The sequence below is a fragment of the Polistes canadensis genome, unplaced genomic scaffold (genome assembly GCF_001313835.1).
Source record: "Polistes canadensis isolate GaletaPanama2010 unplaced genomic scaffold, ASM131383v1 scaffold_117, whole genome shotgun sequence".
Lineage (NCBI taxonomy): Eukaryota > Metazoa > Arthropoda > Insecta > Hymenoptera > Vespidae > Polistes > Polistes canadensis.
The window spans coordinates 77,911-99,508 of record NW_014569664.1 but is presented as its reverse complement, the minus strand read 5'-3'; the positions used below and the strand labels follow the sequence as shown (position 1 = coordinate 99,508).

At 28.5% G+C, this 21,598-nt stretch overlaps 1 protein-coding gene across 2 annotated transcripts in view; it reads left to right on the top strand.

The window, feature by feature from the left end:
• The window catches only part of LOC106787877 (L-ascorbate oxidase-like), a 30,382-nt gene extending 10,100 nt beyond the window's left edge, over positions 1-20,282 (top strand). Inside the window, exons 1-9 of one of the 2 annotated variants that reach the window (XM_014750608.1) lie at positions 3,073-3,292; positions 3,463-3,562; positions 5,215-5,335; positions 9,486-9,696; positions 10,097-10,492; positions 14,644-15,018; positions 15,836-16,108; positions 19,598-19,813; positions 19,964-20,282. In XM_014750608.1, the coding sequence (XP_014606094.1) occupies positions 3,169-3,292; positions 3,463-3,562; positions 5,215-5,335; positions 9,486-9,696; positions 10,097-10,492; positions 14,644-15,018; positions 15,836-16,108; positions 19,598-19,813; positions 19,964-20,115 (1,968 nt within the window). In that variant the 5' untranslated portion in view covers positions 3,073-3,168 and the 3' untranslated portion in view covers positions 20,116-20,282. Of the gene's footprint in view, positions 1-3,072; positions 3,293-3,462; positions 3,563-5,214; positions 5,336-9,485; positions 9,697-10,096; positions 10,493-14,643; positions 15,019-15,835; positions 16,109-19,597; positions 19,814-19,963 lie in introns of those variants that run through there. The other variant, XM_014750609.1, reaches the window with a different exon arrangement.
• Positions 20,283-21,598: the final 1,316 nt, after the last annotated feature.

Below are 21,598 nucleotides of genomic sequence, written 5' to 3'. Positions count from 1 at the left end.
AATGAAACGATGACGAGTATACTCATTGAACATAGAGTATATGTAGCTGTTATAATATTGAATATTAAGTTGTATTCAAATAATTGTTTTATTTATTACTAACATTTATTTATTTGCTTTATTTAAACGTTATTGTTTCTTTTTATTTTTTCTTTTACGAATTCGTCTAACTTCTCTACGAGAACCTTCTCACACCTATTCAAATCTGTCCAATTATTACCAAAGATGTTGTATCTTTTTACAGCCTTTCTGAAGTCAACAGAACTTAATTTTTGCTTTTTTTTAGTGATCTGACGGAAAGTAGTAATTTTATGCTGAAGTAGAAGTAGAAACATATTTATTTTAGGTAGATAAGTAATCCAACGTGGCTAAGCCATTTTGAAGCCTGCTTTATTTAAACATATAGTTTGCATATGAAAGAAAAATAATAACAAAAATCAATTACTTAGAAAAATAATTAGTTAGAAATGTAATTTGCTGTTATTGAATGATATTGAGTAAAACCAAATTTAATACAGAATGACACTTCGCACACAAGTCAAACATTGATTCTTAATTGTTTTTAATATTATTTTTCTTATAATATATATTATATATTCTTTTGATCGCATCAATAATTCAGTCTTAATTTTTTCTGAAAACAAATTATCTTCAAAAAATGGCTGTTGTTATTTATAATATCAAAAGTATGTAAAGTAGTATTGAAAGCTAGTGGTCGCTATTTCGATAAAGCTAAAATTTCAATATTTTATATACATTCTGTAAGTTTCTGTCTATTTTTTCGTAATATTTCTAAAAAATTCGATTTATATTTGTAATTTTATCACGAAAATAAACGATTGATAATTTATTCCCTTTATTTAATCAGAAAATTTTTGAATTTTTCTCTACGTGGTAAAATAATTTTGACCGGTAATGTATATATGCATAAATGAGACATTGTTAATTAAATATGATCGACAGAGTGGGCATACAAAAAATTCAATATATTGGGTTGGCAATTAAGCTACTACGGATTTTAAATAAGAAGGAAAATTCAAGATTTTTGCTGAAAAATATAACTTTATTTAATTAGGTACTGTCCGTTTTTGTCGATGACCTTTTGCCATCGTTCAGGCAGTGTCATAATTCCACGTTCATAAAATTTCTGATCTTTGCTATCAAAAAACTGAATTAAATGTGATTTGTCTATCAACAAAATCCACAATCACTTACAATACAAAGAACAATTAATGCATGTGTCATCAAAATATGTTAGTTATATTTTATGGAAACCAATATAAGAAATGCATTGAATTCATTCTTCACTTTAACGCAAATAAAATGTATCAACTTACTCCATAGGAAGATAGTTTATAATTTCATTTCTATTAAATATTGTGGAGCATATAAACAAAGTAATAAAATTTGATTACCTTCTTTTCAAATGACTTCATTAAAAGTTAAATTATATTATAATGTTTCATATATTGTGTATCCAGACAAATTGAGAATTGGGTCAACAAAAATATTTATTCTTTCTTTACAAAAACGAAAATAATTGAATAACAAATGATATTGTCGGTGTAAAAAGAGACTTATGCTATATATTACAGTAAATAGATAAGAAAAGTAAACTAAAAGTATTTAATTTGTCAGTAACTGACCGACTTACATATACATCAGTAATGCAAAACCTTTTAATTATAAAGGAACGAATACAAGTTTGATTTTCGCTGCTGGCCGCATTATAACATTTTTCGTAAATTTTTTAAGAAGAAAAATCAAACTTCCGCCAAAAAATTATAATGCCTTTTTCCTTGATACATCGATATTGTAAATGTTGCACATGCGATCCGGGGGGTCGCAGGTTGTGCACCACTGATATATACAGTATCAAAATAATTGTACTCTATATACTTACTCGTGTAATAATAAAAGAATTAAAATCCCGGTTTGGATTCCTATAACATATTTGAGACAAAGTATGTTATGTATCAGATGATGTGTGGAATTTACTAACTTCGATAAAAAATATTCGATCAGTGTAAAAAATACTTTAACCTGAAGTAATTTATAAACTGTAAAGTATACGAATTTTACCCTTATTAATAGCATTATTAATTATACTTAATTGCTTGTAACATTTATCGTCTGAATTTATTAATTCATGTTGATTGAACATTGTTATTTGATTCATTAATATCATTACTTTACTTCGAGTTTAAAATGCTTTTGATGAAATATACGCAAGGAAAAATTTATTGCAATTTATTATTATTGTCTTTTGCAAAGTGTTGTGCCAAGGTTATTACATTTTTTTATATTATAGTATAATAATAAATAATGACGGTCAAAAATGGGTGGAAGTATCATTTGAAATTTGTGTGCACTTCCTGTCCCACGGTGACGCGTTCATTATTCATTCACTTATTAGTACATGCACTCAACGTTATGGCTTTCCAGAGGATCATTTTACTTTAACGTAATTTAATGGATGATATAGACGTCTGGATAGGAATTACGAAGAGCTTTGCTTGCTTTGTTACTTGCACGAGATCGAGTTTATGAAATCGATAAATAATGTTATGCTTCTCGTTCCCATTCTTTTTGTTCAATTTTCTTTCTTTTTCTTTTTATTTCTTACACTTTGCATAAGAGCTTCAATTCTATAATTTAAATTTTCGATGTAATTAAAAACTTACCCTATGATTATTTTCCTTGCAAAAAATTATTTTTATACTTCAGATGTGTCTTCACTTGATCGATGCCCAAATTTTGTCGCTTTCTGTATTAACCGATTTTTCCAAAGTATTTCTTTAAAAACATATTTATTTAAGTTTATATGTATATATATACCTACACAAATTATTCCTTCGTGTTATTTCCAAATATGCGAATAGCTTCGTTGATAATATCAAAAAAATTGATAAAATATGATTTTTTCAAAGTTTACACATCTTTTTAAATAAAAGTGATTGATCATTTTAATATTGTTACAAATTGTAAAAAAAGATATATTATAAACAATAATAATCGATAACATTATTTATTCTATGGAAGTAAATGTAATACGAAAAAAGTAGGCTGATTAAGGACGTTTAAAAGAAAATTAGTATAAAAATTAAAATGCCGTCACCGGTTGTTATCGTTGTATAACAAATAAAAGGTAACAAGATTAGGTAGACGATGTATATTACAAAGGAACCGAACAGAAATGTGTCACCGAGCACCTACTTGTTAAGGTGTCTTGTGGTAGTCATGATGATAGCTGCTGCTGCAACTTTTCTGCATTTAAATAATTACAGGCCCAGTAAGTTAAAAGCTCTCTCATTCATTGAGAAAATTGCTAAGGAATTCTATCGATTTGTACTCATTGACACTTTCTCCAAATAACTTTCTTATTCCTTTACTAATTTATTTTCGAGAAAGTCATGATTTTTAATTGTTTATCACTAATGTCTTCTTTTCTTTACTTTTCAGAGCAAACTTTCTTATCCTGTGATAGACCATGTCATCATTTAGATTGGCCAATGATTTGTCGAGTGAAACTCACGCTGGAAGTGTTCCAATCTCTCAGCAAGTAAGATATAACCATTTTCTCTCTTTTTCCCCTATAATATGAGAGATTCTCGTTTCTAATCTAATCATTTGTAAAAATAATTATTTATTTCGTCATCTAAATACACGCATGTCATAAATTTATTTTATTTCATTTTAAACGTCTATATGAAAGCCATTATTTCTTGTTAAAGTAGATATTATCCTATTGCATAAACTTTTTTTTCATACTGAAAAAGATATCTGTTGGTTGTCATACGGTTTGACTGACATCTAATTTCACAAATTAGACAAAAATATGGAATATTTATGGGTGATTTATTTTGTCATCTAAATGTACATAAATATATCATAAATTTAAAAAATTTTTAATTCCTGTAAAATAAAGTTCAAGGCTGATATGGAGGAGGCTACTATTATATATTTTAGATCTAACAACAATATATATTCTGTTATAAGAACACCAATAATACAAATTAGATTTAAAATTTTTAATTCTTTCTATTCTCTATTTCAATTTGTTCACTGTTATATTCTATCTATCATGCGTTCACTCACTCATACTTATACGTTTTTACACTCACATTATCTACAACACTTCTTACACACTATATTTAAACCAATACGTTAGACACAAGACACTGATATTTAACATATTATATTTATTACTACTTGATAAAACAGAAATAAGCTTATTGCATATATTTATTTATATATTTCATATATTTACTTTTTCATACTTATATAGAAGGTTTTTACTTGCTTTCATACGTTTTGATGAAAAAATTTATTTTCCCATTTAAATATAAACAAGTATTGCATAAATTTTATTATTTTGATTTTATGTAAAATATAATATAGTTTAACATTTACCCTTTGTTCTCAAAATATCATTACCGACAAATATTAATCGTTCTTAATTACGCTAATAAAAATGAATAAGTTTAAATAATGCTCTTACAATTTGATAAGTTTTGTGTCTATATTCACATATTAATATCTAATAGAAATAAAAATAATATGTTTTATTTATGAAAAAGAGAGAGAGTTCAGATCTTTTTCCAAAGTATTGTTTTTATTAATAATATATATAAACTTGGAAGTCATTGGAATATAAAAACTAATTTGAACACAACAAAAAATATATAGAATGTAAAGGATTAATTGTTATTTATAAAGTAGGAATCATTTAATTGCATATATTTTTTTTATTCAAACAACATCCAATTATAGTTGCTGACTTACAATTATCAAATGTGTTAACTTGAAAAGTAAAACGTATTTTCCCTTTTTTCTTTTATTCGATTACTTGCACGGTTATATAAATGATATAATGTATGAATATGAGTTATCAGAATTAGTAATTTGTTTAGATGTTGCAACGGCCGTTATGCAACTTTCTTCAGAATAGTGCAACGCGGAAGAAGTTAGATTAACCACAAAATGTTTGATGGAAGAAGTACTAGTAATCAAAACCTTTTCAGAAAGGATTCTTCTTTAGATATTCAATCACATACACAAAAGTTTATGATATAAGATATTATTACATCATCAAAGAATCTTCTTCCTATGCATTCAATTTTGATTGATATAATTAATGAAATATTAACTTCTTCGTTATAAGTAATGTTTGAGTAAATATATTTTCTGCAATGTAATTTATTTAATGTTTAGATCATGTGGAAACTGTTTATCGAACGAGACGGCTTGCCTGGCACATAATTGTGTATCAGCTGATGGACAAAGGCGAATAATAATGACAGCGAATCGACAAATGCCAGGACCTAGTATACAGGTAAAGTTACAATTAAGTAAGTCATTATTTAACACTAAATATACGACCAGTCAAATAATCTATCCTGAATTTTGAAATAAAATCTTGTATTTAATGTTATTGCTTTTGTACCATTAGATTTTAGAAGAATTATAATTGTAAAGAATTATATTAGATCGTTGAATAATTTGTTGTATTTTTTCCTGACACAGTGTTTGATTTTTTATGTCAAAAAAATAAAACATTTTTTCATTGGAATTTGACATACTTCTACAAAATGAAAACAAATTGTTGACAAAAATGATTAATATATCATTAATTAAATAAATGCCTTTTAAAATTCTAGTGGTTTAAATTAATTTCAAATATGACAGAAATTATGTAACGATCTAATATATATATAATTTTATTAGTCAACGGTCTAGCCATATTAGATTAATAGTTCTTGGCACGATTATTGAAGTCAAGCAACGTAGGAATGGTTAATAACATGGATGGGGTCACCCGTCTGAAAAAACAAAAAATAAAAACCGTGTGCTGATAACTCCAAAGAGGCTGTAAAAAAAGATTACGACCTCTTTTGATGTATTATAGTAATATTGATTAGTGTGAGAAGATGTTCGTAAAAGATGTAACTCGACTCGTAAAAGAAAGAATAAAAAAACGAATTTATTTAATGTACAAGGTGTCCGAAAAAATAAAGACACACTTATATTACGTGTTGGTAACGTTAAATTGATCAAGAAAGTTTCTATAAAATATATTCGAAAAATTTTTAATGAAGAGTTAATAAATCAAAGATTTCTAGAAAAGTGAACAAAGTTGATGAAAATCCAAACGCAAAGCGAATTTTGCATATGTATATTAGCAATTTTTAATAAATGTATGGATAAAAATTATAGGCGGCAAATTATTAGATTTAGATTTGGTGAACACAATAAGTAATGAAACAAGACCACTGACTAGTAATATAAAGTAAAGCAAATGCCAATCGCTAGTGTGTTATCACGATGACGGGAAAAAAATGGAAAGAAAGATAACGTGAAACAATAACACCAGTGACCTTGGTTTAGATAGGGACGTTCTTAGTAACGGCACTATCCACTAGATATCTTGGATCACAGTAAAAACAAGACCATATATACGAAAAAAATTCTAATTCTAACGTTTTATAAATATAAAAATAAGTTTTATTATTATATATCAAAATATTATTTTATTTATTATTTAAATTAATTTCAAAGTAATTATTATCCGTGCGTAGTTTTGAAGAATATAATTTTTTTTGAAGACAAGTTATCGAATCGATTACGGCTTAAATAAGTATGCGTATGTAATCTACATTAAGATAAACATTTTTGTTGTTGTTATAGAATACATACCGGGTAGTCAAAAAATCACTTTAACACATTGACAGCCGGTCCCGCGAAAACGCGGATTTCCGAGTCTTGCGCTTGAGTCCCGGCCGCGGGATAAAGCGGGTTTTTGCTCGATGTGTGGATTTTTTTTGCTGGTATGAGTATCTTACACATCGATTTTTATTAACTTGCTATGGTTACGCCGATGTTTTAAATATTTTTTTGGGGATTTTCAATGATCAGCGTTGGGGCGTTAAGTGGCCGCTACGGTGCTGGCGCTCAGGCGTTGAATGTTTCGTACGTCGGCGGCTGTTAATGTGTTAACAAGAAAAGAAAAGAAATCAATATTGATTTAGTAATAAAACTACAATAATTTGTCTTTCATTCCGAGATATGAATCTACAGTTACAGCAACAGTTCCCAAATTTTTTCGATTCTCGCTGCTTTTGGTGAATTCAGATTTTCCCAAAGCATCCTATGTTAAATTTTAACGAGTAAATTTTGCGAAATATCCAATAATTCTCTGCAAGGCTTAGGAAAAAATAAATAGAATGCAATTTAAATTACAAAAATATATAATAGAAAAATTTCAATTAATTATAATAATTAGTGGGATGAATAAGTCTGTTGGTCGTTGCACATTTTCTCAAATCGTGGAATTAAATTGGACATAGTCATTCTCTTCGCACAAATAATAAGTCGCTAATGGAAATAAAATAATAAAAATTGTTTAATATCTTACGGCATTCTAGGATATCGAGGTGTACATTTTGCGAATCACTGAGGTACAGTATTACAATATTAAAATAGTATAAATTAAAAATACTTTTATTCCAAATACTTGCCGAAAAAGATTTATAATTTTTCGATTTGGTTAAGCAACTTTTAGGACACCGATATTTGACGTAAGTTTGCGAATTGTTATGTTTGTTTTGTTGAAAATACAATGAATAACTTTGGTTGACATACATATGTCTCATAAATTTCTGTTTGAATATTGTCTATATTATTCAAAATATGTATTTATCTAGCAATTATTAACGTGTAACTAATAGAATATCCTTCTTAAAAGATCTGTTTTCAACAGCCAAGATTTTCAAGGTGAGCGTACTTAGTAGATTAATATGTACTATGGTTGATAACCACTTTACGTACGTACATTACTTAATTAATTTAATTATTCGACAGAAATGAGATTACACGAGCGTCGATATTGATTAGCTATCACTTAGAATTGATTTTCGCTTTATTTTAACACGTAGAAAGTTCTTTCTAGTTTTATATGAGTTTCCTGAGAATAGACGCGATCGATTAAACAAAAAATTTCTCTTTCTCTCTCTCTCTCTCTCTCTCTCTCTCTCTCTCTCTCTCTCTCACTCCTTACTTTATTACTTTATCATTCTATTATATAATCCATACGATAAAAAAGCTAAAGAAGAAAAAACTTTATTCTTCATGAATAATTCTAATCAATTATATGATTGCGTAGTCTGTTATAGTTTTTTTTATCATTAGTCATTTTTTTTATATTAAAAAAAATGTGATTTTTCAATAATATAATAAATATAAAAAAATAATAAGTATTACTAATAATATAGGATAATTATTATTATTTTTTCTTAAATTAATAATACAGGATAAAATAGTAATGTGGGAGAATAAAAGGATTATTATTTGCACTATTATTATATATTCAAAAGATTATTCTAATCGTATTAAAAGTATTTTCGTAAATATTGTTTTCAATGAAAACAACGAGTAAGTTTAAGATTATTTGTAACCTTATTGTACATTTTATACTTTTACACTATTATACATTTATGGGATATTTTTAATTAATATAAAAGAAATTTAAAAGTACAAAACATTTCTCTTTAAAGAAAAATAAATGATTTCAATATGACGAGCACTGAATTCAAATCACGACGACGCAGGATGAATATGAAGATTTAATTTAATTTTGTTGTTTTTTAGTATTCGGGGGTTTTCGGAGTCACTGATTAATGAATCTTTTATTATTTTTTTGAAAAACAAATTAGTGGATTTTCTTATTAAAAATTGATTCAATCTTTTTTAAAATTAGTATGTTGAAGTTTTTGAGATTGCTAATTTTGGATTTGATATTATTTTGTCGAAAAACAAAATGGCTGACATTGTTTTGAAAAACTGCTGGAATGATTTCAAAAGTCTATATTTGGGAGTTTTTGGGGTTATTGATCATGAATCCGTTATTATTTTTATGAAAAACGTAATAGCAGTATCAAAATAATTTTGTTTTTTTTTTAATTTTTGTTGTTAGAAGTTTTTATATTTAAAAATGTTTGTTTTTTAGAGTTATCTATTTATTACCTTATATTATATTCATTTATAGTTATATCTATTTATAATATTACATAAAGTAGTGGATAAAATGTAAGGTTCTTACAAGTACATATGTGTACTATCGTACAAAATCCTAAATAAAAGTGAAACCTGGCTCAACCTGGTTTTAATTTTTTGAAGTTAATGATCAAAGTTAATGATCAAAATACTTAAAATTTCAGTAGCATCATATTAATATTTCTTTTGTTACTTCGCAAATGTAACAAATTATGTTTCGAGAAAAAACACAATTACGGCACCGTTTTTAGAATCTTTTATGACTTTTAATAATATAAACTTGAATAGTTATAAATTTTTGTGTTGCACGCTAAAAAATATGTACAATCAATAAATGCAAAAAGAAAAAATCGATCTTCTGAAAAATTGTGACTAGAACGACACTTTTATTTGATATAAATGTTAAATAAATGTTAATAAATTCATGATTTCAGGTTTGCGAGAATGACATTTTAGTCGTGGATGTAGTTAACAAGCTTCCAGGTAAAGCTGCTGCGATACATTGGCGTGGTCAATCTCAGATTGAAACACCTTATATGGATGGTACGCCATTGGTAACACAGTGTCCTATACCAAGCTATACCACTTTTCAATACAAGTTCCGTGCGTCAGCTGCTGGCACTCATCTATGGCACGCACATGCTGGTACTACTTTTTTTTTTAAATTGTTTTGTTATTTTCTCTATTTTCATAGAACTCGTAAAATAATTTTTTCCCAAAGGCGTTTAATACTGGTTAGGTTAGAAAACAGAAAGCACTTCCTTCTTGAATAAAACTTGAAATATATATAAGCTGAATACTCGTTCAATAATATTGCTCGAACAACGTGAATTTTAATTTGCAGTATAGTCGCCAACTTTGTAAAGATAATTATCGATTTCACCGGAAATTAAACCTAACAATCGTTTTTCTTCTCTGAGACGTTTCCGTGCTAAATAAAATCCTTGTTAAGAAGGGGTATGAATTACTGAAATAAAAAATATTTTATTAGTTATATAATTTTATTAGTATTCATTCCGGTTTCACTATATTAATCTGTTACTAGGTGCTGACGTTACAAATGGAATATTTGGATCGTTGATCGTTCGACAGGCAGATATTCGTGATCCTCAACGTGCTTTTTATGACGTCGATGACCCTAACCACGTGATACTAGTTACGCACTGGCAGCATTCTCCGGAAATATTACTCGATCGTGGACTGACAAAGCCAGCGATACTTCTCGTCAATGGTAAAGGACGGCAGATGAATGGACCGAAAGTTCCTTACATGACATTTAATGTTGTTCCCGGACGACGTCATCGTTTCCGAGCTGCCAATGCTGGTGGTGCTGGATCTTGTCCTATTACAATTTCTATTGATAATCATTCTCTTTTCTTGATAACTTTGGATGGTCATCCTATCGAGCCTCAATACGTAACATCGATTACTTTGGCAAAAGGTTTGTACAAAATTTCATTCAAATCATCGCTTTATTTTATTATATTTTATTTTTTATTTTCGTCTATTAATATAAAATTTTATTTTTTAAATTGTTATAACATTAATGAATTGAATGAATATTTTTAGAATTTTTTATTTTTCTATTTCCTTTTTAGAAATTAAGCTATACTTTTATAATAATTAATGATTATTAAATTTTTAATGATATATAATTTTTATGTTTTTTAATTTATTATTTTTTTAAATTTTATTTTTTTATTTGATATATTTGACTGTTTTAAATAATATAAAAAAAATTTGGAAATATTAATAAATAATATTCATAATCATACAGTAGGTGTAGAAATTATTCGTACACCAATTAATTTTAAACAAAGCTTTATGAAACTGTTGTATATTAACTAATTTTTTATAAACAAGAAATATATACATATTTTCCGAAATCTCTATAATAGGTAGGATGTGACAAACAAGAAATTTCGGTAAAATTTTGTATTTATTATGCAAATTAATAATTATTTTTCTTGTTATTTTCCTATTTTTCAATAATAATTTTTAATTGTACAAAATTTTGAGCTCTACTAATGCTGGTAACGCTTCCAAATATACTGACGACGTCAATTATAATTAATCAACAATCATGTGATTTATTTACGTTATAAATCTCTTCTAAATAGTTACAGAGAAGAACTTTATGAATACTTATTGTTCTTATATTTCCGCCGATTGTTTGCTTTTCCTTGTTAATTTTATAATTTATATAAGTAAATTATTGTTTGTTGTATCTTACCTATTTTAGAGATTTCGAAGAATAAGTTCATGTTCCTTGTTTATAAAAAACTAGTTAATAAACAGCAGTTTAACGAAATTTAATTTCAAATTGATTAGTGTACTAATACTTTCTACACCAACTGTATAATTTTCAAGTAAAATTAATTGATAAAAAACGTAAATATTGAGTGCAGAATTTTAATCCAAATTTAATATTTGTCAATTGAACGATCATGATAAATTTTGTGTTAATCATTTTGATTTTTTTAGTTTTATTTTTTATTTTTTAAAAGCTCTATCAATAACAGTCTAAAATTATATTTATTTACAAATTCTTGTATAGCTGGAATTGATATAGTTATTGATCAATAGTTAATTGTATTTTTGTTTGACATTTATTGTTATATACGAGAATATATTGCGCCTGAAGATAGGCATTATTTTATACTTTGTCACTAATGTTTCTTGTGAACGTCATCTATCAGTAAGAAAGATTATAGCTGACAACATAATTTTATTCGTCATTTATTAACGTTGGTATTTTGTAACCTTGACCTTACACTCGAAGTTTTTTCCGAAAGTTTATTATTATAGTGTATTAGTATATTAATATATACTTTTATAAAGAATCAAAATATTATAACTCTGTCAGTAATTGTGACATTGAATTAATGTAAATCAAAAAAATTGACAAAAATACAATTATAATTTATTTATTTTCTTCTTCTTTTTATTCAGACTTCGTCCTGTTATATTTTAGCTATATTGTTCTCTTCAGAGCGTTTGTTGTTTGATGTCGAGCTTTCATGCCACCGTTTTGGAGGTCTTCCAGGTGGTCTCGTTGTTCCTATTTTTCCTGCTTTTGCCACTTTCGGTAGCCTACTGTTGTCCATCCTGTCTACATGGTCTCTTCACTCTCTTCTCCTCCTTCTTATCCACCTTACCACGTCTTGGGTCTCACATTCTTTTATTATTTTTTTTGTTTCTTCTTTTATCTCTTAGTGAGTTTCCTGTTATGGCTTGTAGCGTCTTCATTTCTGTAGTTCTCAGGATACGTTTTGATATCGCGGACTCCCCCTTGTCTCTGCCGTATATGTCATTATCAGTCTGACACAAGTCTTGTATATGCGTATCTTGCTTGTAATGCTCATATGCTTGTTTCTCCATATGATATCCCTAATGTATCCGGAGATTATGGAGGCTTTGGTTGCTTGGTCTCTTACTTCCTCTTCTAGGTTTCTGTCGCTCGTAATGATCGAACCTAGGTATTTAAATCGCATTACTTGGTTGACACTTTGGTTGTATACTGCTAACTTACATCGTCTGGGCTCCTTGCAGATGGTGAGTGATTCAGTTTTTTGTACCGAAATGGTCATATTAAGCTTTCCTGCTGTTTTTTTTCGAATTTGTGTAACATCCTTTGCAGATCGTCTTCATCTTCTGATATGATGACTGCGTTACCGGCGTAACATATTATTTTTATATTTTCTTTTCCTAGATTAACTCCTTCTCCAGCTGTTTTCACCTCCTTGATTATTTCGTCCATGATCAGGTAAAAAAGGATCGAACTTAGACTGTCTCCTTGTCTGATTCCACTAGTTGTTGAGATTTTTTTCATTGTCATATTGCCTGTTCTTATTATTATTGTGTTTTGAATGTTAAGTTCTTTTATTGTATGTATTATATTACCGTTTACTCTTCTGGCTCTCAGTATCTGTAGTACTTCTCCAAGCATCACTTTGTTGAATGCTTGCTGGAGGTTAACGAAGCACATGAATACTGGTTTGTTAAATTCTATGAATTTTTCGGCTATTTATTGTAGTATGAATATTGCGTCCACCGTGGATCTGTTTTGTCTAAAGCCCTGCTGTTTTTGCTTATTCCTATCTGTTCTATTTCCTTTGCCAAGATTTTCGTCATAAACTTCTGTACTGCACTTAGGAGACTAATTCCGCGGTAATTCTCTTGGTGTCTTGGTTCTTTGTCCCTTTTTTGAATATGGATATTGTTATGCTCTCTTTCCATTGCACTGGCACTTTTTTGCGTTTAATATTTTATTAAAGAGGATACTTTTTTAATTCCTTTGTTAGTGCGTTTCCTCCATATTTAATTAGTTCGTTTGTAATCTCGTCTGTTTCTGGAGTCTTACGGTTTTACACCATGTGATGTTTCTTTTTCCTCTTCCTCGCGTATGTTGTTAGTCTCCTTCGTCTCGTTTTTGTACAGCTCTGTGAAATGTTTTTCCCATTCATCTGTTGTGATTCTGGCGGTCTGTATGTATTCGTTTACGTGTTTTCTTCGGTTTCTTAGCATGTGCCATACTTTTTTTGTACACCCCATAGGTCGTGTTCCATGTCAGCTGAGAATTTTTCTCAGTAATCCCGTTTGATTTGTCTAATTGCTTCGTTTACCTTGTTTCTAGTTCGTCAGTAATCGTCGTATGTTATTGTTTTACTTCGGTACTGTAGATAGGCGTACCTTTTTTCTTCTGCTAGGGTCCTTACTTCTACTTTGAACCAAGGAGTATTATTTCGTTTTACGTTAATATTGCATTTCATTATTATTCATTGCATTATAATTTATTTATAATAATAGTAATTTATTTATTAATATAAATAATTACAATATAAAAAATACATCATAAAATCAATTTTTCCGTTTTAAAATATAAAAAAATATAATAAAAAATAAATCATAAAATAAATTTTGTCAATCCTTTGACTAGCAAAAATTATAGTAAAATTTTAGTTTCATTTAATTGCATTCTGAATTATCTTATCAATATTAAACTATTTCTTTAACTGAAAAAAATCAAAATTGTTGTAAGATTTAACTGAGAAAAAGTTTAAATGCAAAGATTAATACATGCTTGCATGCATCAATAACCTCCAATGTGTGGGGAGTTTCAAAAACTTTACCTTTGATAAATCGTCTTTGCTTGTAGCATTATCAATGATGTATAATGTGTTGCCTATATTCGTGGGCGATATTTAATATTCTTACACACAACTACATACTCATCTAAATCATATTTGTAATGATCCGTTTCCGAAGATGTCACACTTCTTGTAAATTATGGATCTTTTTTAAAATATTCACTAATGTCATTTTTCTGGTTTTAAATATTTTCTTAGATAAACCCTATTTTTTATCTAGGAAAATAAATATTAAAATAGGATTTTTATTTTTTTATTTTTTTATTGAAATTTGTACGTCGTGGTACTTTTTATTAAAAAACTTATACCGTCAAAAACAAATACTCTTATCAAATTTTGTCCTAGAAAGCCAAAAGATAGAATAGTCTTGATTCAAATGATAAAAAAGCCATTTTAATAGATGAGCTTTACGGTATTTTTACGTTGTAAATTTTCTTGACAGGTGAGAGAGCAGATTTTGTACTAAAAGCAAGCAAAAAAATTTCTTCCTATTGGATGAATATAAAAACGGTGAAAAAATGTGGAACAACAATTCCTGTTTATGGTGCTGCGATTGTAAAATATAAAGGAAGTCCTATAGACAATTTACCAAGTATGAATTCAGATGACACTTTGATGGATCAAAAAGAAAACCAGGAAATGGAAACGAATCGAATCGCGATGACGACAGTTCATAAAGAGACGTGTAATAATCCTGAGAATCTTTGTCTCAACAAAATTCAAGGAATACGTAAAATGCCGAAATCACTTACTACCAAAACCGATATGACTATTTATTTACCGATTAATTATATAATGCAGTCGACTAATTCGGAAGGTTAGTAATTAGAAACACGCTTTGATGAATTTTAATATATTTGATAAAATATATTTTTTTTTTATTATCATTTGAATGAGTGTATAACAAATTAATAGAAGTATTACACTTTAAATTAACACTGCTACCGATTATATTCACCATTTCAGGGATCAAATACACCCTTTTGCAAAGAAAATTTTTTTACAAATTTGTTTTCTTAAATAATTGTAATAAAAATCGAATCTGATGTAAAAATATTATTCTAAAACTGTAGAATAATATTAATGAATGACAATCTGATGAAGTGACTATTGCAATAGAACAATTAAAAATATATTAAAAATATATAAACTAAATGATTATAGTTTGAAATATCAGCCAAAATACTTTTTGCATAAAATTTAATTATTGATGAAACTTCTTCAATGTGGTATAAAAATTATAAATTGTGCTATGTTTGGCCAATAAGATCACGTATCTTTGCATGCCAGCACGAGTTTTGTGGAGGCTTACATTGTCCAAAATCAATCATACTTCTTTCAAATTATTTTTATTCAATTTTGGCAATAATCTTCAAAAAAATTCTTTAAAAATATTTGAAGCAACTAAACGTGTAATTATTTTATGCCACACTATATCCTAAATATTTATAATTTTAATTGAGAAAACAATTCAATAATTGTTGACAAGACAGAAAATATGATTTGCAAAAGGGTTAATTAGAGTGCAAAAAGGTAATTATGATCTGCATATTTGTTAATTTGAAGAGCAAAACTTGTAGAATGATATGTGTGAGCACGAAAAATGAAGGTTCGTATTATTTGTTCTTTTGTAGAAAATGGTGGTGTTGATATTAAATCCTTAAATATAAACAATATTACATTTACTTATCCATCGTCACCGTTATTGACGCAGAGTGGTGACATACCGGAAGGTTTATTATGTACAGGAAACGACGAAGATGATCGTAACGAGAACAACGAAACTTCGTTATCATCACGAAAGTGTCGTCACGATGATAACAAAGATACTAATGACACATGTGAATGCGTTCATATACGTTATATTCCTCTCGGAGCAACCGTGGAAATCATACTTTTGGATCAAGGTAATTATATTTATTACTTTCTTGTTTGCTCGATAAATTCGATTAAAGAGGATGTATCTATTAGATGACTCAATAAGTTCGTGTGGTTTTGTTTTCTAAGTAAATTGTACAAAAATTTCTACTGATTTAAAAAACATTCTACTGAGTTAAGCTAACAATAAGATTAGAAAATAAAATTTTCTGATAATGTGATAGTAAATGAGAGACCTGTAACATTGCATGATCAAAAGTTTGTGTAAACAAAAAAGGTTTTAACATGAACTATCGTGTTTTATCTTTACGTTAATTATTAAAACCAACAGTTAGCGTATTTTTTTTATTGAAAATTTCAATGTTTGTCTTGAGACAATTGAGTGAAAATTAAAAGATTTCACAAAGAAAATCGTTGCGTAATTTTCCGTAAACATTTTTTTTTTTTATTAACTCCATACATTGGTAAATTATTATAAAAGTGAAAAAAGATAGCACGTGGACGGTTTCTCCAATGAGATAGCGGCGCTATTGTCATTTATTTCGGTTAGGTTTAATTTTTTACTAGGTCTCCTGGGTGGATTCTTTTGTGCCTTCTAGGAATATATTAATTGTAGTTATCGTTGTAGCTAGCGGGCTTATGTGCGTATCAATTCTTATTTTGTATCTGCCGGTTGCCATGATTATTTCTTCTTCAATCGTTATGTACGTACAGTTACGGACGTACCATGGAACATTCACGATTATGCGTAGGGTTATGAATTGTTGAGCCTCGAGCTTGGCAATGTGACTTACCGTAAACAGTAATAAACACGGAAAGTGAAAACCAGTATTTCCAAGTAGACGCTATCGTGTATATTTTTCATCGACAAGTTTTAAATAGGTCATCGTGTAAGGTTTCGTTTAACGTTAGAGCAAGTAAATAAAACTGGATAGAGTAGTCTTGTTAATTAGAAATGATCAGCTTTACTTGTAATTCGACATGTACCTAGTTTACCTGACGTTGTCCTTGTGAAAACGAATATAGAAAATAAAAGAAGCATATTTTTCGAAACTTGTATTTATTTTTATACTGCATTATATTAATAAAAAGTTTGAAGGTAAAATTTTAAAAAGATATCATAATGTTACAACGTGAAATTATAATTCTACAAATATAATAATAATAATAATAATCCGGAAAATTTTTAATCTGGATGTCGTACTGTTTTATTTATTTATTTGTATTTCATTGTGTATTTTAGATGCATTTATTTTTCATTTGAATCTTTTGAAAAAAGTTTGCAATGAAATCAGAGTTAATTTTACAGATCGATAAAGCAAAAAAAAATGAAAGGAAGAGAAACAGGACATCCTGCGTTTGTAGGTTACAAGCCTTGATATCTGGAATCTTGATCTGGTTTTCTGTGAAAGTTTAATGTATTGATTCTGTACTCTGTTATTTTTTCTTATTACTTTCCCTTTCTATTCCATAAATTGTAACGATCAGTTCTATCGATTTAAACTTTTTCTCCCAAGGGAAATAGCATGCAGATATAAAACTTTATTTACGCGATTTAAAAATTGTGGGGACGGAGAATACAAGAAAGTGTATCACATTGATAGGAAGTCGTGACGCTTCTACTTGGCACAGTTCCTCTTTAAATGTATTATATATGGTGACTTATTCGGGATATGTATTTACATTGTTGAATTATTTGTCGTTTATCATAATGTATTTTTATCTGATCGAATGTTGAATTCATTTATCTGATCGAATGATAAATTTTAATTCCGTCCAACGAGATGAACGGATACAATTGTTTTCTAATTATTTTCTTAATCGGCTCTTGGTTTCCAAAATTCCCCAATTTCTTCCGAGACTGTACATTGCCGTGGATCGTAAGTGGGCCTTATCTACATTACTTCGCCGAAAATTATTGAATCGAAAATTAGGAGAAGAAAGGAGAACGCTGATCACTTAAAAAAAATGTTATAACTTAAACAATTTCAAATATATTTTGGTTATTCAAACAACAGAAAAAAACTAAAATTTCCAGGAAGACCCGGTAAGGTCCGGTAAGTCCCGGTAAAGTCCAGTAACGTCTAGTATAGTCTGGAAATGTCGGGTAAGGTTCGAATGTTTTCGATAAAGTTCGGAAAGGTTTTCAAATCAAGAATAATGCTCAAAACTTACCTATATTTCTTCGTAAAAAAGTTGGAACGTTTACGATAAAACATAAATTTTGCTGTCATTGCTCACGTGTATGAATAATCCCGATCACATAAATAAAATTGTAATTCTGATGCTATTTCGTTTTTCTGATCTTGATTACAAACTGATTTACGTCCTATTATTAAATTATTTATATTCTAAATCTTCAATCTTTCTTGGTATTTAGAAGATAGAATGTTGCACCTTTAAGTATCTTGTTTTTCAACAGTTCTTTTTTAAACGTTTCTTTTGAATTCCTAAGATCTTTCTCACACCAATTTTCTCTGTTGATTGTCTTTTTACGTTATCTATCAGAAGTATATATTAATACAAAAATAAAAAATTGCATTTAACGATATGCCGATTACTAGCTTGCATACAAGTTAAGAGTGGTCATTCCAAGCATCTTCTACGAAAATGATTTGTCTTGAATTATTGGAATGCGAAAGTTAACTTTAAAACAAAGTCAAATAGGATATATATTTATAAGGACTTTATTCATTGTTTTTGTGTCTTCTGTCCATTATTGAAGTGGATTCCACATATTACGAAACACTACTAGTACACAAAGCAAATATATTATTTATTGACGCTTCGTGCTAGTGTTGTATACATTTAAATCTATAGATTTGTAATCTTGTAAAGTTCAATTTTTCATTTTTTCCATCATTATTTAAAAATATTCTTTGTGTGCGAAGGGTAAATTAAATAACGTTAACACAAATTTGACGCAGTATGTCTGGAAATGTAACATATGATAATAGAACATATACTGATCATTAGATGCAGTAGAAATTGATAAGATAGATAGAAATATTGTCCATGAAATAATTATTGGTAGCCTAAACGTGTTAGTAAATAAATATTGTCGGGGAAATTCGGCAAGGATGAAATTGTGTCGATGAAGTGATTGTCAATTAAATGATTATCGATGAAGCAAGATAAAGTTGAGTGGATTTTCCTGTGGTCCCTAATGAAAACGTGGTCAGTAAGGCTATGTAATAGCCTAGTTCATTGAATCATGTGGCCACAGTGAAACTACTCATCTCGTAAATCTGCAGGAGCTATCGATTATTCCGAAGTTTTACATATTATCTGCTAAAGTAGAGTAATAAGTAATTTTAGAGATGTTTATCTGAAAAGGAAACATAAAAACAGTCACCTTTTACAGAATAAATGTCAACCCATATCGACCTGTTTAAACCTTTTATGTGTTGTTTATTGTATAGCGCCTTGATTTTTATCGCTTCAAAGGAAATAAAAAAAATTAAAAAATATTTTCAAAAAAATTTATGAAAATTTGTAATCTAATTACTTTTTTCTAGCCGGAATGAAGGATCTTGTTTACCACCTGCACGGATACGACTTTTACGTTGTCGGAATTAACAAATTCGATCGAAGCATGTCTCTGGATGAAGTTAAGCTACTTGATAGGAAGGGATTACTTTTCTCCCGTAATTTGGATTGTGCACCATCGAAAGATACGATAACAGTGCCGAAATTTGGCGCTGTTGCTCTTAGATTAAAAGCAAACAATCCTGGTAATATTCAAAAGCTTTCGATTTACAACCATATATTCGTTTATTATAATTATTAATAATAATTATTAATAATAACTCTTGACGAATTTAATTTTTAATCATTATTTGTGATCATATAGATAGAATATTAATATTTAATATTGTATTTAGGATATTGGATGTTACGAGACGAACACGCAGTTGACTGGACACGTGGGCTTGATGTTATCTTACAAGTTGGCCAACCTAATGAAATGATACAAGCTCCGCTAGATTTCCCAAAATGTGGCTCATTCGTCGGACCCGACTATTTTCTAATATAGATTTCTTTATATTATTTTATTATATGATTTATGTGTGTGTATGTGTTTGTAAATAGTTGTATATAATGTAAAATTAAATGTATAAGTTTGCTGTGAGTACCATATAACACTGTTCGAACGGTTATGCCTTTATCTTGCTGCCAATAAACTATTTACATGTATCCTTATTACGTGAAATTTTATCGACAGCTTTAATAATCATTAACGCATTAATTGTTCATTATTTAATTGGGCATACTTTTTTCAGAGCACAAATTTATGCTTTGCTGCAGATTTATACACTACCAAAATATGTGCTTACGATTATTATATTTGTTTCTTTTCAGCATAATTGAGACTATTTTAAGAACAAATTTTCTTTTTATTTAAAATTTACGTTTTTTTACCTTTCTATATTTTGGGAAATTGAAATTCGAATCATTAAATTGCTTGGGATCTACGGTATTACTTTGATATTCGTCGAATTGAAATTTAATCCGATTGTATTATACGATGTCACGGATTGGTAAGGAATTACTTGAAATAATATTCTTTTTGCTTTCTAACTTTGCTCTTAATTTTATTTTATAAGTCGCACAACGTGTGTATTTTTCAAATATCATTCTGTGATTTTTTGATTTTGATTTAGATATGTTTTTTGTATATTTTTAATTATCCTTTTTAATGTGTCTTTCAGACGATGTACAAGTGAAATTGTTCGTATCTAATGTTCGTATTACAAATAAAAACTATTTCTTCTATCCGAAAATATGGTATACATTTTTAAATTAGTTTTGTCCGAATTTATAGTATACAAAATACATGTAATTGCAATTTCGATTATTGATGGAATATATTTACAAAATTTTAAATAATGTTAGTCAAAGTGAAGTTAGACCTTTTCTAGGGATTCTTGAATGTAATTGATTTTATAAAAGTTTGTTATGTATAACAAAAACGTTATCTGAATACGTTGAAATGGGAAATCCTAACCCCCACCCCCATTGTATTCTCCAGACGTTACTCCCTCTGACTATCACTTCTTTCGATCAATAGCACACAACCTGGCTGACCAGCATTTCCGGTATTATGAAGAAGTACAAAATTGCATTGATTCGTGAATCGCTTCAAAAGATGAACAGTTGTTTCAACGCAAAATTTGACAAACGTTGGAATTGAACAAAAAATAGGAAAAAGTAGTGACCAGCGATGTATAATACTTTAAATCATATATGTATAACCAGTTCATTACAATAAAGCCTCGAATTTAAGAACAAAACATCTAAGTAGTAATGCAATTTTTTCTTTCGTCCATTATTCATTTTTCTAACGATCTGGTTAGCAAGACCCCTTTATTGATTCGATTTGGTACTCCTTCTTTGCAATCTACCACTACTTTCACCATGATCCTCCATTTCCTAAAAACAGTGAACGTTATTTTATTAAAAGAAAAATACTATACTTTTTTTATTCATAAATTGTTACGTCCGGAGACGAGTTAAGT